General features: G+C 38.1%; 2 protein-coding genes across 3 annotated transcripts in view; one reads left to right on the forward strand and one right to left on the reverse strand.

Annotated features, from left to right (window-relative positions):
• Window positions 1-6587, forward strand: part of tlk1a (tousled-like kinase 1a) — an 18670-nt gene extending 12083 nt beyond the window's left edge. For both annotated transcript variants that reach the window (XM_014001297.1, XM_014001303.1), the window contains exons 4-22: window positions 338-376; window positions 629-704; window positions 811-854; window positions 1024-1119; window positions 1206-1292; window positions 1381-1473; window positions 1679-1789; window positions 1869-2005; window positions 2167-2355; window positions 2472-2538; window positions 2986-3083; window positions 3280-3361; window positions 4221-4312; window positions 4428-4517; window positions 4597-4766; window positions 4846-4981; window positions 5235-5346; window positions 5440-5547; window positions 5634-6587. In XM_014001297.1, coding sequence (XP_013856751.1) covers window positions 338-376; window positions 629-704; window positions 811-854; window positions 1024-1119; window positions 1206-1292; window positions 1381-1473; window positions 1679-1789; window positions 1869-2005; window positions 2167-2355; window positions 2472-2538; window positions 2986-3083; window positions 3280-3361; window positions 4221-4312; window positions 4428-4517; window positions 4597-4766; window positions 4846-4981; window positions 5235-5346; window positions 5440-5547; window positions 5634-5804 — 1998 coding nt within the window. In that variant the 3' untranslated portion in view covers window positions 5805-6587. The remainder of the gene's footprint in view (window positions 1-337; window positions 377-628; window positions 705-810; window positions 855-1023; window positions 1120-1205; window positions 1293-1380; window positions 1474-1678; window positions 1790-1868; window positions 2006-2166; window positions 2356-2471; window positions 2539-2985; window positions 3084-3279; window positions 3362-4220; window positions 4313-4427; window positions 4518-4596; window positions 4767-4845; window positions 4982-5234; window positions 5347-5439; window positions 5548-5633) is intronic.
• A 300-nt stretch (window positions 6588-6887) lies between these two features.
• LOC106512774 (Golgi reassembly-stacking protein 2) lies at window positions 6888-13796 on the reverse strand. Its single transcript, XM_014001318.1, has 10 exons — window positions 13633-13796; window positions 9808-9888; window positions 9527-9730; window positions 9283-9369; window positions 9067-9197; window positions 8788-8920; window positions 8576-8699; window positions 8366-8449; window positions 8177-8287; window positions 6888-7586 (listed from the first exon to the last, which is right to left on the reverse strand). The coding sequence occupies exons 1-10, from the start codon at window positions 13693-13695 to the stop codon at window positions 7351-7353; spliced, it is 1254 nt and encodes a 417-aa protein (XP_013856772.1). The 5' UTR covers window positions 13696-13796; the 3' UTR covers window positions 6888-7350.
• Window positions 13797-17355: the final 3559 nt, after the last annotated feature.

Here is a 17355-nt window from a genome sequence, read left to right on the forward strand (position 1 = left end):
TCTTTTCAGGACCCCACCTTGATGTTTTGGGACCCCACTTTGGGTCCTGACCCCAATTTTGGGAAACACTGGCTTAAATAATCCTGAACTCATTTATATTATCCAGTAAATTATCCAAATTTAATTTGTGCTTGTTGGAAAAGTTAGCATAAATCTTTCAATCCAGTACGTTTTACTGTACATTTTTAACCCGCTGACTTTTTATCTAGAAACAGAATCAGTCCATACTCACAAATGCTTACGCTTTTTATATAATTTTTTATCTACATATATGTTAAATATTTTTATTGATAGGTGAAGGTGGTGAGAGTAGTTTAACGTTTTGTTTACTTCACAGGGGTCAGAGGTAAAAAGAGGCAGCTCTCCTGCTTATTCAGTAAGTATTGTATATACATCCAATGGTTACTTTCTGACAGGTGTTAATAATTAGTTCTACTTCAGATTATCAGAGCAAAGGAAAAACAAATTAAATTGCTTATTCCTTATGTCTATAGATAAATTTAAATTGTGTTGGAACAAAATGGCTCAGTCTAGAAGGACATACAGCAGCAGTCCAGGTTTAGCAGAATAAAACMGTTTTGTTGTGTAGTAATCATAATGAGACTTACTTAACAACCTGATCTTTCAGACTCCAGAGAAGAAACAGTCTGAAACAACCAGAGGCAGAAAAAGGAAACCTGAGATCCAGTCAGAGAGCAGCCAAGGTTGATTTCTTTATTTAACCTGGTTATAGATTTGACTCTTTAAGAGTATTTYGTGATTTTAATCAAATTTGTCAAACTTCAACACCCTTCTGTTTTTTCTTGAAAGGCAAAACAGCTGTCCGAGGACCTAAAATAAGTGACTATTTTGATGTAAGTATAGTTTATTTTTTTATACAGTAAACTGAAGTGACGGGTAAAAATGTCCTGGATAAGTGCTATCTTAATGTGTGATACATATTTAATTTTCTGCTTAAAAAAAATGAAAATCACTGTCAGGTCTGCTGTCAGATGTTTGACAGTGATGTCACTTGTCTTGTAGTTCCAGGGAGGAAACGGCTCCAGTCCTGTGAGAGGTCTCCCTCCCGTGCTTCGTTCACCCCAGAACTCACATTCCCACTGTGCTCAGGTCGCCACTGTAGGTTACACCAAAMTGTCAGATGAAACATTTCCTTCTGTTGCTTCGTTGGGTTACCCAGTCCTAATTTTCTTTTTCTATTTTAGGTTAGACAAAATAGCTCATCTCCTACTAATATGTCTTTTGGGGACCACGTGACGAATCCAAAGCAACTAGCATTCAAATTTGTTCAGGTGAGGGGGTGACTGAAATCTGGAAGCATTTATGTTACACAAAGAATTTCCTGTGAGCTTTTAACCCTTTTCCTTTTTTTCCCTCTAGACTGACCTTACAGTTTTGAAACTGGCTGCCCTTGAAAGCACTAAGAATTTAGACCTTGAGAAGAAGGAGGGCAGAATAGACGACTTGCTAAGAGTAAGAAAACAGCATTACTTCAATTACATTACATCAAAGCTCAACTGGTTTGTGCTATTGCTTTAGCACCTGAATAAAGTGGTTCAATCTTTCACCAGTATTTTGTATTAAAATAATCTTTTTGTTTGTCAACATCATAAACATTTTTTTCACTTTATTCATTTTTAGGCTGTATGATGTGATGCTTTGATTTTCTACTTTCTAGGCAAACTGTGATCTCAGGCGGCAAATAGATGAGCAACAAAAATTACTTGAAAAGTACAAAGAACGCTTGAATAAATGCATCACTATGAGCAAGAAGTTGCTTATAGAAAAGGTAAGTGCATTTCTGTTCCTTAGTCTCATTAGTGTGTACAAATATCTGTAAATCTGATGTATTTAATATCGTTCCTCAGAGCAACCAGGAGAAGCAGGCYTGTCGAGAGAAGAGCATGCAGGATAGATTACGTTTAGGCCATTTCACTACCGTGAGACACGGGGCCTCATTCACAGAGCAGTGGACGGATGGCTACGCCTTTCAAAACCTTGTCAAGTAAGAATTCTGTGGAGTAAACTTTTTATATCTGTAACTTGGCTTGCTTAACACAAGAGGCAGACTCTGATTCAATAATTATTGACGCTGTAAATGATTATCTTGTTTTGAATTCAAAAACTAATTTACTGTGAATGTTCTGATTCCATTTCCACGAGCAGACAGCAAGAATGGATAAACCAGCAGAGAGAAGACATCGAGAGGCAGAGGAAACTTCTTGCCAAGAGGAAACCTCCATCCTCCAGCAACTCTCAAGCACCAACCACAAACTCTGAGCCAAAGCAACGCAAAACCAAGGCAGTAAATGGAGCAGAAAACGATCCCTTTCTAAAACCCAGCCTACCTCAACTGTAAGCCAATTCCCTCASACTAGATGTTGTGTATAATCCAGTCGCAATCCAAATTTTACCAGTCTTTGAAATGAAATATTCAACAGAGATCTTTTTTTTTTTTTTTCCTGGTTAAGACTGACCCTAGCAGAGTACCATGAGCAGGAAGAAATCTTCAAACTGCGACTTGGACATCTGAAGAAGGTTTGTTTAACGTATTACCATTTCTTTATAAGCACAGACACAATGTCACATGTGAAATATGGAGATTATCAGTTATCCTGGACACGATAATCCTAACAAGTTGAATCAAAGACAACTGGACTTCTTTTGTGATTCTCTTTTGAAGATGTTTTGCTTCTCAAACAAACCCATAAATCCATTTGCTTATGATTCAGCTTGTTTGGTTCACATGTGGATTCATTTCGTGGTGATCCTTTTATGCATAATTCAAAATAGAAAACTTTTCTTTTGTTTTAATTTTAAATTTTAAAAACACAAAAATTGGTCTTTTTTTTAGTTTCACTCTGTACAAAGCCAGCAGATGGGATTTCTCTGAGAAATGTGTACAGGAAACTTTGGATGATCTCCTCTCCTTATAGCCAGTTCCTTCTGTTCACTTGTGTGTTTATGCTCTTGAATCATTTATAGGAAGAAGCTGAGATCCAGGCTGAGCTGGAGCGCCTGGAGAGAGTGCGCAACCTTCACATCAGGGAGTTGAAGAGAATAAATAATGAAGACAGCTCCCAGTGAGTCTAAATCCGAYTTCTTTGACAGATACTACTTTGACATTGAAAACGATGTACAAACAAGGACAGTATCCAGATACCACAAACTAATAACAAGTTTCCTTTTAACTTCTCTTTTGCCAAAGTCCAAAGTGAGTTTGTTGTATACAAATTTAACTAGATCTAAAATGGTTTATTTTTCTCTTTCCATCTAAAGATTTAAAGATCATCCAACTCTGAATGAACGGTATCTGCTCCTACATCTCCTGGGGAGAGGGGGCTTTAGTGAAGTTTACAAGGTAAGTTGATGTCACAATTTAAAGAGTATACCAAAAATAATCAAACAGGTTGTTTTGTTCTGTGTAAACCCATGGGTTTAATTTGCAGGGTGGGGCTGGGGGGTTATGACCCCCACAATAATTGGATCCAGTCAATATAACCCCCTAAATAAAATGATGTAATTTGTAGGGGTGTAACGATACAGAAAATTCACGATTTGGTTCAGTTCAATTTTTTAGTTTCACGGTTCGATATTTTTTTGATACAAAAAAGAGAAATTTCCACGCCCTTTTTAACTTGTAATTTATTTAAATTAATTATGAACATTTGTTTAACCTCATAAGTACAGTTTTTAAATTAAATGTTGCTGAAACAGCAAGTTTCTCAGTGGATCTGCGCTCAAAAATGCAGCCTAGGTGGAGTAGTCGAACACAGATCCACTGATCCTTCAACACAGAGCATCTTCAGAAGACAGGCTGATTAAAAAAACTGTATTGTTGGATACAAGTGTGTATTGAACCTAAAGCACTGTATTGAACAGTTCGATACAGGTACATGTATTGTTGCACCCCTAGTAATTTGCTGTAATACAATAGAAACGAACTGGTTAAATACACAACTGTAAACACTAGGTAAATACATACTCTTGGAAAATTTAGAAATTTAGGTATGTCATATATACATCCTAAAAATGTAAATTGTACTGTTGTAAAAAATTGAAAAAACTAAGCCTTTTATTAATTATTGAACAGACGTGGACCGACGTCACGTCAACAGAAAAGGTGCAGAGTAAATACAAAGTGAACAGAAAAATTAAATCACAGTAAAAACATTACCATGTGTTTTAACCCCAACATTTCCTGCATGTGTTTTTTTCAGGCATTTGACTTGATTGAGCAACGATATGCTGCAGTGAAAATCCACCAACTTAACAAGAACTGGAGAGAGGAAAAAAAGGAGAATTATCACAAGTATGTGTGTTTAATTTCTGACTAAGATAATGACGTATGTATTGATTACTTATAACCCAGCCTCTGCACCTCCTCTCTTTGAGTTCTAATGGCATAAAACCATCAATGTTCACAGGCATGCATGTCGAGAGTACAGAATACATAAGGAGCTGGACCATCCCAGGATTGTAAAACTTTATGACTACTTCTCACTGGACACAGACACGTTAGTAGCTAAATGCATTATTTTTTTAGTTATGTAGATGTGGGCGGTAAATCTTGAAAGCCATTTGTTCATTCACTAGGTTTTGCACCGTCATGGAGTACTGCGAGGGCAACGATTTGGATTTCTACTTGAAGCAGCATAAGCTAATGTCTGAAAAAGAGGCACGGTCGATCGTCATGCAGATCGTGAATGCGCTAAAGTACCTAAATGAAATCAAACCCCCCATTATCCATTATGACCTTAAACCAGGTAAACACACCTCTGAACATCTGATGACTGAACACACGCTCACAGTGTTTCGCTGACTTTTATGTACTTTGATTTCCAGGTAATATCTTATTGGTTGATGGCACAGCCTGTGGGGAAATAAAAATCACAGATTTTGGTCTTTCTAAAATCATGGATGATGATAACTATGGCGTAGATGGGATGGATCTGACGTCACAGGGTGCAGGGACCTACTGGTGAGACAAATTACTGCTCGATGAAATCTATACATCCAGGAGGAAGTAGATTTGACAGTTTGCTTAGAGAGGAGGAGCAATACAATTCAGTAACATGCTTTCTGCTAGCTTGTGTTTTTCAGTACCTAATCTTTAAAAAATTAAATTTAGCACCTGAGCAATGTGATTCAACYTGGATTTTGGTAATCATTTAGTGGTTGTGAACCTTTGTGCTTGTGTTATAAACACCTTATTTTTATGTTCCTGGTGTTAGGTACTTGCCTCCTGAATGTTTTGTGGTTGGTAAAGAACCTCCAAAGATCTCCAATAAGGTGGACGTGTGGTCAGTGGGTGTCATATTTTTCCAATGTCTGTATGGAAGGAAGGTAAGGAGGATAATACATTTTTTTCTTAAGTTTTTCAATTTTATTTTGTAGATTAAGCCTAAAGCTTAAGTTGTGCCTGTTTTAAATCTGCAGCCTTTTGGGCACAATCAGTCACAGCAGGACATTCTGCAGGAGAACACCATACTAAAAGCTACTGAGGTCCAGTTCCCTGTCAAACCTGTTGTTACAAATGAAGCAAAGGTAAACAAATTTGTATGCCACTCTGATTATTCTGATATGGCTGTTTCTTTTTTGTGGAAAAGTGAATTTTCAAGTTGTTTTTTTAGGCCTTCATAAGGCGATGCCTGGCGTACAGGAAGGAGGACCGGTTTGACGTTCTCCAGCTGGGAAGTGATCCCTACCTGCTCCCTCACATGCGAAGATCAAGCTCCTCTGGAAACATGCAAATGAGTGCCGCCAGTTCTGGACTAGCTTCATGTAGTGTTGTCTCATATTGACAGTTTTGAACTGTGACGGAAAAAGGCAAACTGTCGACTGAAGTTGCACCTGTAAGGCTCATCAGAAGCTCAGACTTCTGAGGAGATGGGGCGGGGGGGGGAAGCCAGACACAGGTGATGAGGATCTTCCTCCTGACCTGCACCAGGCTTTTACTCATTTACCAGGGCTTGATCATGGATGGACATGGAAGAGATGTTGTAAAGGACATGAGTAAATGGATCATTTTGATGTTCTGGTGGGAGAAAAAAAGCACTGAAATTATTTACTTTGAAGAAAATGTGACTGGATACCCTGTTCAGATGTTGCAGAATGATAAAGCCTAAAGTGGCTGAAGGGAGAATTGGCTTCTTGCCATTTAGATTTAATGACATGGTCCTGCCAGGACGCAAATTATTCAGCTGCTAGAAATTAATTTACTGTGAGGAGAAGACAGTTATTGTTGAGTAGAACTACAGAAATGTCACCATTGATTTGGATAATTTTGTTTCTTTCATAAATGTTAGGCTTTAATTTGAATTACTTAGCCATGGGAATGTTAATGTGTAGCATACAGGTGACATCTAGTGTCATGTAGGCTGGAGCAGCRTACTTGCATATGTTTAATGCACAAAATAACCAAATGTAGAAAAAAAAGTTTAAAAAAAGACCCTATGCAGGAATATTAACAGATAAATTGGAAACTGTATATGCTGTATAGGTAAATTTTCAAATTGTGAACTGCAGCAGTAATATGATGTACAAAGAGTTAAAAAATTTTCCCAACATAAAATTAGTTTCCTGGATTGGTCTCATTTTGCTGCTTTGTAGCTCTTATTTTTTTCAAGGGCCGTTTGTTCCTTTTTGGGTACAAATTGTACAGTTCTGCTAAGAGTGAATAATAAATTCCAGGAACATTTTTCCCTCTCTGCAAGTAAATGGTATAGATTATCTGATAATGTACATTTATTCAATTTAAGGTTTCCAACATTTGCACAAATATACAAAAAAAAATGTGCTGCCACCTTCTGGTTTTTGTTTGAACTGCATTTCACTAAGAATGGAAAATGATGGCTGGGGGAAAACAAGATTGATAGAAATCTGTGTAATGAAGATATTAAATTTTACTTTATACAAATCCAAAAATGATATGACAACTGTGCAAGATGCAAACCTGCAATTTAACAGAAAATCCTCAACTTGACCTCAAACCATRCATTCCTTTGAAACTCAGTGGCCAAACCATACATATGAAATGATGCTGACTTCCACATCTGAAGTAACCAGTTTTCCAAACGGTGCACACTGATAACTCAGAAAAGTGAAATAACACGATACAAAGTGTGTTTTCATTCTCTTTTGTGAAAATGTGTGGTGATAAAATGGTTTTAAAAATTAGGCCAGGTTTTGCTGAATTTGATCAGACCAGCAGTGTAGCACCAGTATATCTGTGAGCTCGTAAAACACACTTCAGATTGTTGTAAAAGACCAATTTGTCAGCTGAGTGGTGCAGCAAATGGACTGGTAAGGACTTTAGAGCAAGGTGTCATCCTTTAGTGTCACTTTGTGCTATAAGGAGTCTGCAGATATGGTGATATTTATTGATCCAGAGGTGGTCGCTGACGAGAGGTTGGGTGTTTTGGCCAGTGAATTGTTCATCTGAATGCTTGCAGAGGGAGATGTGCTGTTGTGTGCATGYGTCGTTTCTGCTTGAGCAGCGAATTGTGGGTAAAGGTAGTCAGCTGGAGGTAGAGATACTGGTGGGACTCCTGCTGGCAGGTTGAGAGGAGGAAGAGGTGAAAAACCTGGAGGGAAAAACAAAATATCAACAAATATTACATATTTTTATATGAAAAACAGTTGCTTAAATAAGCTAGATTAGAAATTGACATTTAATCCTAGTGATTTTTTTTTTATTACATTAAGCACACAGGTTCACTTCCTTTACTGTGTATGCAAAATATCTGGACAACTCATCTTAGGGATGTGAAGTTTATTGATCTCTTTCCAAAATGCAGTTTATCACAAAAAATTTGATGTCAGGCACTTTTGGGTTATCTTGCTAAGCTACTATAAATGATAGCAGCTGAGGTGCATTTTTAAATCCTGGCTTCACGTCACTAAAATCAACTTCTAAATCCTCTCCTTTACATGAAGGTATTTTGACTGGAAGTGCACTATGTAGGCATTTCTCTTAAGTGTTTCTAAGAAATAAGCTACGACAGGTTAAACCTGTTCAACAGTTGCACAAAGACTTGAACASCAGTGTACCTGACAAACAATGACAAGGTGTAATTTTGGGGGGCAGATTATAAATATAGACATAAGTGRTCATCAGTGGGAAAATAAGTGGCTTTAAAAACGTAATATGTACAGCCAGAGGTGAACCCATTACCTGTGTGTTGTAAKCCAACTGCAGGTGGCACATGATTCACATTTGGCAAAGTGACGTTTGGGTTTGGCATATAAGGAAGAGGTGGAAGATCTCCAGGAAGGGGTTGAAAACCTGAGCAACATAAACTACATCAGTTTGAAGTTGAAYTTTGTGTTAGTTCAATACAAAGCTCTAAATAACTTGGCAAACCTGAAAGTGTCGGAGCATCATGAGCAGACAGTGGAAAGGCCTGAGAGGGGCTTATTTGGTTGGACGGTGGGAGAATAGGAGCTCCTGAAATGACAGAAAATGTTACCATGGTGGACRAAGAATTTCTCCATCGATCTACAAATCCAGCTTCAGCTTTCGCTCTACCTCCCACCCCRTCAGACCTTGAGTATTACCCCTCCAGAGATGTACCTGTTGGTAGGTTGTTGACAGCTGTTGGATTAGAACTGATGGATAAACTGGTGAGAGGCTGCTCCAATCCAGTGGAAGATGACAACACAACTGGAACGGTTGGAATGACGGCAGAGAGATGGACCTGTATACCAAATTCATTTACATGTTACCAAAATCTAAAAATATAAAAAAAGTAAATTAGAAGTTGCGTCATGAAAATATGGGAATACTTCTGTGAAGCCATCTTTAGTTGGATGAGCTGCTTCGCCACGAGTCTGAACAGGAAGTCCAACTTTCTGGTCGTCTTCTGTCCGCTGTGTTGGTATCCTGTGCAGGTAGCCAAAACCAATCCCACATCCAAGACTGCAGAGTTAAACAAGCACAGCGACACAGTGCAACAGTTTATATTGTGTCGAAGCCAAACGGGCAACAGAACAAATGATCCAATTTGGTTTTCAATCAATTTAATCTGGATTTTTAGCTGTAAACAGAAAGTAACATGGATGTACCTGCCCTCTCCTCCCCAGTCCGAGTTGGGGGTGATGACCACCTCGCGGCAGTTGTCTGTGTCTGTGCTGTAAACGTACAACTTCAGCTCCTTCCCTTCGTGAGCTTCAACGAGGGAGAACAGATCTTCACTCTGTTTAAAGAGCAGAAACACACACACCAGCTCAGCCTGCTGCTAAATAAATCGAAACATCACTGCCAGTCAGCAAGGCAGGTACCTCGTGCATGGCGATGTCCGCTCCGATGATGTAGTCGATGTAAGGCCTCAAACCAGCCAGGGCTGCGGGAGAGTTTGGCTCAACTTCCTGAACTCGAAACACATTAAATAAACATTAACGAGGTGCGGACCTGCTCAGATATAACAATTCAAATACTGAGGAGGAAGAGAGATTAACAGCAGAGTGAGAGTGTTACGTATCATTGAATAAACTATTTAACAGATGCTGATCCCTCTGCACTCACCAAGACATGCCAGACGTTCTGATTGGCTCCTTCGAAGCTGCAGAAGCGTATGCTGACCCCCAGAAGCCCCTGGCCACCCCACGTGTTGCTCGGCGTGACTGTGGTCTCCCGCACCRTCTGCGTCTTGCTGTTGTACAGCAGCATCTTGACGGGCAGCTCCACGTTGGTTTTCAGCAGCTCCTTCAACGTGTCGTTGTCCCTCTTCTGTCAGACATTCAACACATTTCAATCAGTTTGCGATGAGGGCTGAGGTTTTACCAACCCGGCGGTCAGAAACATACCAATCTGGTGTCACAAACAGAGATGATGAAATCAAAGTATGGCTCCAGTCCTGCACGATTACCGGGGGAATTTTCCTGCACCTGCAAAGTTGAGGCAGCATAAGGATGTCAGGAGGTTATCAGGTCAAAACAACAGAAAACAAAACTTTCATCTCATATGGACCACAAGTAAATGTAAAACCTTAGAACTATCCATAGTTTTTTTTTATCATGGTGGTTAATATTTTTTGAATTGTGTCTTTATTTGGCAAAATTTAAACAGCAGATCTGAGATTTTTACTCTTTTCTGTGTAGTTGTCAGTCACACTAAACCAACAGTCTTACAGGAACAAGAGGGAGTTAAAGAAATGTTAACACTTCGAGTTGAGCTACTGTGACATGCACATAAATTTCATGTAGAAATAGTTAAAGACAAAGCTGAATGCTTACTGTGAGATTCTGATATATCAAGTTTTCAAACTTAATAAAGTAATAGTTTTGCGTGCAAGGTATCAGGACCCTTTGAAAAGGAGACTTTCCATCAATAAATGCTGTTGACTTTAAAGTGCCTGTGACATAAAATTTTTGTAGTAAATGTGAATGCGTTTTTGGAAAAAGAACATTAATAAGATATTGCAAAACAAATTTCACGTCGTTGAGATGAAGAGTTGTTGAGATATTTGCATGTGAAGAAACAGGAAGTGATGCCAAAGGGGAATGTCTGCATGAAAACTGAGTAATGCTACAATAATTAGGGATTAATCTGATGTTTCTTTAGATTATTTTGAGTCACTATCAGAGTTGAAGAAGAGTTCAAATAATACTGTTTCAATAAACAAAGACTAGAGAGATTCTTTTCTTAAAGAGTGCCCCTTTGATGTCACTTCCTGTTTCACTTTGCTGAGCCAAATTCAATAGAAAATATGCCAGTTATGAGACAGAATGGGTAAAATCATGTGTATTATGCTTATTTTCTTAAATATAAATATGTTTTCTTTGACTTTTTGTATTTGAAGGATAAGCATGTCACAGGCCCTTTAAGTCTGAATTATTCTAATTTAATGGTAAGAAAATGAAACTTTAAATTGTTTAAAAACGAGAGCATGGAAAGGTTTAAATTCACCTTAGCAGGTGAAACTATACAAACAAAAATATCAGAATTTTAATGTGTAATACAATCCAGATTATATCTGTTAATTTTCTATTTTCTGAAACATGTAAACGTTTAAGTTGTTCTCAGTGCTGCTCTGCAGTTATAGACACCAGTCGTCACATGGAGCTACACACTTAGCTCTGAGATGTCAATAAAGCTCACTTAAAGTGGAACTTAAGTGAACTTACACCCCCCGTGAAAGGATAACTCTGCCCCAAGGCAAATTTGAAAAATGCCTACAAAGTGGAGACTCTGAGGGGCACGGCCTAAAGTGATATTATTGTATAAATTTATTTTTATTTTTCACCTTACACATTTAATTCTTTCCTGAACACAGTAAGGCTGTGGAAATGATCTATACTACTACTACTACTACTCCTAACAACAACAACAACAACAACAACAATCTAACAGCTGTGGAGCCTTGTGTGTGTAGACACATTTTTCCTACATCATGGGGATAGTGTGTGTGTACGGGTTTTTCCTACAACGTGGGGAATGTTTTACCAAAAAAGGCAGCCTCATGGGGACTGAAGTGAATAGTGGGGACCACTGCCAGGTCCCCACGGGTCCAAATGCATGTTACAGGTGTGGGGTTTGGTGTAGGACCAAGGTTTAGGTTAGTTTTAGGGTCAGGTAGGTCTGTGAGGTTAAGTTTAGAGTATATGGTCAGGGTTAGGACATAAAGGCTAAAAAAAAATGAATGGAAGTCAATGGAAGATCCCCACGGGGACAAGAAACAAACGTGTGTGTGTGTGTGTGTGTGTGTGTGTGTGTGTGTGTGTGTGTTGGCCCGATCACAACTATGTGATACAGCAATCTTGTTTTTTGTTCAAACAAAAATCTTGAAGCACAAAGAGGATGTGTAAGTTAATTCAGTTTGTTTTATGACTGACAGACTCCATGTTTTCACTGTCGGTGAGGAGAAGGCAGCTTCTACCACAGCAACGATCCCCAATGCTATGGCTAACTCCTGAATCTCTGCAGGGCGTCTCTCTACAGAGAGGCTTTCATACTGAACACTGCTATGAGACGTCACACAGTACCAGCAGCGTCATACGGTACTTTTTGAACGAAAAACRAAATTCAAATGTAGTAGCCATAGTTGAACTCATTCAGAGCAGCACAAAGACGTTTTTAGACACAATATTGTACATTTAAACAATTTTAGCCCAAAATGCTAAATTTTAGTCATAAATAGAAAGGTATTACCCTTAGGATACAGTTTAGATAGTTTATCTGCAAAAAAAAAAAAAAGTTGATTTTGGGGTAAAGTTCCTCATTAGTTTTATGGAGCACAAATCTTCAATGTCTCACTATTCAAGTATTAAGAATCAAACTTTAAAGAATAGCACCAGAAGTGAAAGTAGAGCTGTTATTTGTGCTTGCAAATAATCCCAGACTAAATGCAGAGGTAGACATAAGGATATTTTTCAGGTTGTCCAGCGGACAACCTGTTGATAAAACCTGGTTGTCCGCAAAATATTTTGGTTGTCCAAAAGAATCTCAAGAAAAATGTAATTTAACAAGTATATTGTTCTGTAGACAAAGTTTATTATATATAATTGTTCTCAGGGAGGCTCAGGGAGTAAAGCAGCAAAAATGCTGCTAATAAAATCTAGAGGTTGCCCAACATTCATAAACGTCTTTCTGCTGATAGGTCAAACATTTTCACTTAAATAGGTGTATACTGTGCATGACCTTATTAAAAGTTACACTGTTCTGTTTGGCTTTACCAAGTTTTTTCTCCCTTTCATCTTTACAAATGGCGGACACCCGCGGCAGAGAACTTTAATCAAGGTCYTTTTTTCTTGGTTGTCCACCAGACAACCAGGAAACAGGATCTGGTTGTCCGAAATGAAAATAGGTTGTCTCGGACAACCTAAACAATGGTTATGTCTACCCCTGCTGAATGCATGTGTAAAACAGATGGGAGCATTAACATTGACTAGCTTTTATTTTGCCAATCCAGTATGTTTCTTCAAAGCTGAGGTTGTACTAAAGAGCATCTAMAACAGGTAAGATTATGAMTGCTCATAACCTTTCCACASAWCCGCTCTTTATTTGTCCTGCAGGGATTTATCCTACAGGAAAACATTTCCTCAGAAGTAAACGAAAAATGACTGATAATGGGTCAAAACRATTATCTGCAGTGAATCAGGTTTTTTCTTAATCAAGTTAAAGAAAGTATGTCCAGTATTCTAAGAAATATAATCTAAAACGTGATCTCTAAAAGGTAACTACACACCCGTCTCATAGTGACCACACCGGTTATTCACGTAGGGTTAATATCCGCTGAGAGCTTAAAAAAAAAGGTGCGACTGCTGAGGACAAATGCATATATGGTCAATAAACATGTACACATGAACTAATATGTTATCTTTTCCGTACGGTTCATTTTTATAATTAAAAACAGCTGGATCGGAGCGGTCATTGAACGCATCACTCCGCTGACTGAGGACAACCAGCATCACCTTTCAATCAGATTCATTCATAAACATCTAATTATGACATCAGCCAARAGAAGTCTTCCACTGATATTTCAGCCACATGAATCCTATTAGACGTTATTATCAAATACTAACCACAGCAGGGACATTTATTTAACATTTACTCTGTGATCTGAAGAGGTTCAATCACAGCTAGCTAAGCGGCTAAACGGGAAAGCATCATTTTATTAAAGCTGCTCTTACTCTTAGGACGTGATAGCCTTCGGTTCCTCCACCTGGTATCTGGACGCTCTGAGAGCCCCCCATCTTCCCCTGAATCCGTGAAACAGGGCGGGATACCTGTGCTGGTTATCTGGCGGCTCCACTTCAAGTCATACCGTGTTTTTTTTCTGTCTGTCCTGCTGTTCCTGGTTTACAACAGAGGCACCTGTATGGCAGGCCGTTGTGTCATGTAATCAGAAAACCTCCAAAACAGCATTCCTCCTTGTCAAAACGACKTTCTTATTTTTCAGAATTAAAAATAAAAACATCCTAGATAATATTTCTAATGACCAAAAAAAAAAAACATGTTTTTCAAGGTGTACGCAACTAAGAATGTATTTGAGAATAAAAAGACAAGTAAAAATTTTGACTATTGAAAAAAACTAGAAAATAATTCTGTGGTTTTAACATTTAATTGCTAGATTATAAAGCGCATGAACCAGTTAACATGATTTGGCACAATGTGGTGAAACATCTTAAAGTAAATATACATGGCTTATCAATGAATCTGGGTGCAACAACTTGATAAAGCCTACAAGTGCTTTATTTTTTAAGCTGTATTTTGCTACAGTAGTAAAACAGCTGAATATCCTTGARGATTGTATCAAATTAAATAATTGTTTCTTTTAAGTCTTGCTAACATTTTAAAGGAGGAGTTTTACATGAAAGTTTTAATATTTCATTTTTATTTGTTTACAGTTCATTAAAATATGCTTTATGTGACACTTGCTCTTTCAAGAAGCATATAAAGAAACTGTTTCAGTAGCAGCTTGCTGACGCCTTAAAACTGAGTGTCAGGACAGCCCTCTTAGATTTATTACTCTTCAGTCCTACAGAGAATTTACAACTAAAGCCACTGTATGGACCAGCTAATCCATTTAAAGCCTCTCCATGTGACAAATTTACAGGTAGTTTTGACGCTTAGTAAAGGAGTGTTCTTCAATCATCTTTCATAAAAAAAATGTGTGTCATTTATTTTCCATAATCCATGCATTACCTCCATTTCAAAGTTCCTTTAGGTTCCAGTGTACATCCATTGACACAGTTCATGGTTCACACGCTTCACACAGTCAAAAAACTGTTTGCCTCTGTCACTGTCATCACACCTGAGCACTGATGCACCTGGCTTAAATTGGGTGTGGAGACAGTGACAGGTAGCTTTTTTCCTCCCTCTAGTGCCCACAAATGGAAACAATACAAACAACATAAAATGGCTCTAACAGCCACAAAAAAGTGCCTTGCTGTTTCGTTCCGTCACATTTAACCACAGAAACCTGCTCTGCAGTGGAGGAGGAAATAAAGGCAGACCTCCTCCCCACAGTCCCCCCCCCCCCACACACACACAGACATAATGGATCTCTGATTCTTTTAAAAAAGTTGTTCATTTATTCGTTATAAGAAGATAACAGAGTTAAACACAAGTATCAGTAGTTATCACATTAAAGAGATGATTCTGATCTTTTGAAGGGGAGTTCTGTAGAAAGGCTATGAACAAATAATGTCTTACCTATAATGCTACAGCTGCTGCTTTTTGTGCCTGCTTGCAAATTACCATCATGGTAGAATCTATTTTTTGTGTTGTTTTCTTTTAGGGTTATTATTCTCCCACTTCATCATGCAGTCTAGCGTTGTGCTTCATCCCTGTCCAGCTCTCCTCTGTGCCCTTCCAGATTCTTTGTCAGACCTTTGCTTTCTTTTGTTTATTAAATCTGTAAATTACTCATGTTGGTCTGCATTCCTGTCAATCACTCCTTTGAACCGTGGCACATCTAATGTTAAACTGGCAGTGATTTAAAGTTTTATAAAATGTTGTTTGCATCAGATGTTAATTTTTTCTTTGAGATTGTAGAAGTTTTATAATAGCAGCAATCCACTTAATCGTGGCCTCGCTCAGATTAGTCATAACTCCTCAATCTGATTAAAATTAAACTTTGATTCTGAAGGGAATTCATGATCAGTAAATCGAAGGCTGAATAAGCAGAAAACCATTTGATTCTCTTCAAAAAACTTTATTCCAAATTTCAAAGCAGTCAGGCTTCAGTCAGCCATAGGCCTTGGCACCTTATCAGAACATAAACAAACAAGCCCACACTGCTCTAAGACAGGGACGACACAAAAACTAATAAAAAAACTCTTCTCTCATAATGATGAATCAACCTTTTAACATATATCTTTTCCTGGTTACACCCCAGAAGGTGTTACCTTTTTCGTCAGATGTTAGAACGTAACAAACATTTGTTTACGAAGACAGAAAGAACACATTGATAAGACACATTCTCTGTTTAAACCATGTGGCTGCAATGATTAAAAAGTATAAAAATACAAAACTTGCATCATTCAGTTAATCAATTACAAAATTTTCTTTAATTCTCTAAAATTAGTGTTTTCAAAGAGTTATCTAACAGAAAAGAATGATCATGTGGAGTGCATGAACCACTATAAAAATGTTTGAGATTAGAATAGTTTTTCATTAGCAGTAATCCATGTTGTCTTTGGCTTCTTTCAGATTAGCCGTTAAATCAACAACCAGATCAAAATTAACCTGCTTTTCTTAGCAGTGATGACCGAAACAGCAGACTGACTCTGAAAGCTCGAGTTGCAGGTTGTTTTGTTCATAAAACCAAAAACAGCAAATCACCACACAGASAATCAGTAACTTGTTGTGTTTCTGCTCCAGAGCTGGCATTTTTATTTATTTTTATTTTTTTTATTCTTTTGCAAAGACTTGAGCAACCGTTTTTACTCCAGGCCTTCCCTTCAACTTTAACTAGCTCCACATTACGTTTACACACTCTCCTGCTACAGAGACAGACAGATAGTCTCTGGACTATTAATCTGCTTAAAATTTACTTTCTGCCAGGATTAATTAAGCTGTGGAAGTGCAGTCATTAACTGGAGGCCATTTAGATAAGAAYAACATTCTAATTAGAAGACGGAGGCCTTAAGGTGTAATAATTGTTGCTATTATCGCTGTTTTGTCGAGCACAGTTACTGTTTGGTTTAAATTTATGAATGCTCAGATTGTGGTGGTGCATRAACACAATTTATAAGGAATGATTATTGTTTTGTAGCCTGAACATAAAGAAACATTAAAAAAGTTATCAAAGGTTAATAATCTTTAAATGAAGAAACCCACACAGTAGTCTGAAATCCAGCTGTTGCTGCATGCAAGCCTTGGAGGAAGCATTTGGCAAGCAGCCTGCAGTCAATATCATCATTTCATTAGACCTCCCTCACACAACAGGGACGTCAGGATATATCAGGAAGCTAATGTGCTAGTGATTCCTGGGAGTGGGAGATTTATTTGGCATGTCGGGAAACAAATGACGAGATTCACAGATAAATAAAGCGAGTAAAACACAGCTGAGGAGGGAGGGATGGGAGAGTGACCTGGGGAGAGCAAGGGGAAACTGACTTTAACGTCAACCATACATGCTCATCTGTTACAGAAATAAGATTTATTGCACTCTGTATGAGATCTATAGGCTTTAGAAGGAGTATTTTAATTGAATCAAAATAAGGAAAAARAACCTGTAGCAAAACATAATRGATTTCACAATCCTCYTTCAAAAACAGATGCAAAARCACTTTACTACAGACATGCTCTATTTTAACAATCTAATGTCAGCCATTAATCACATGGAATAAGTATGGACTGAGGGCCAGATAAGGTGCTTGAGCCCATCTCAGTCCAGCCCATAATAT

Source organism: Austrofundulus limnaeus, unplaced genomic scaffold, assembly GCF_001266775.1.
Source record: "Austrofundulus limnaeus strain Quisiro unplaced genomic scaffold, Austrofundulus_limnaeus-1.0 Scaffold9, whole genome shotgun sequence".
Taxonomy (NCBI): Eukaryota; Metazoa; Chordata; class Actinopteri; order Cyprinodontiformes; family Rivulidae; genus Austrofundulus; species Austrofundulus limnaeus.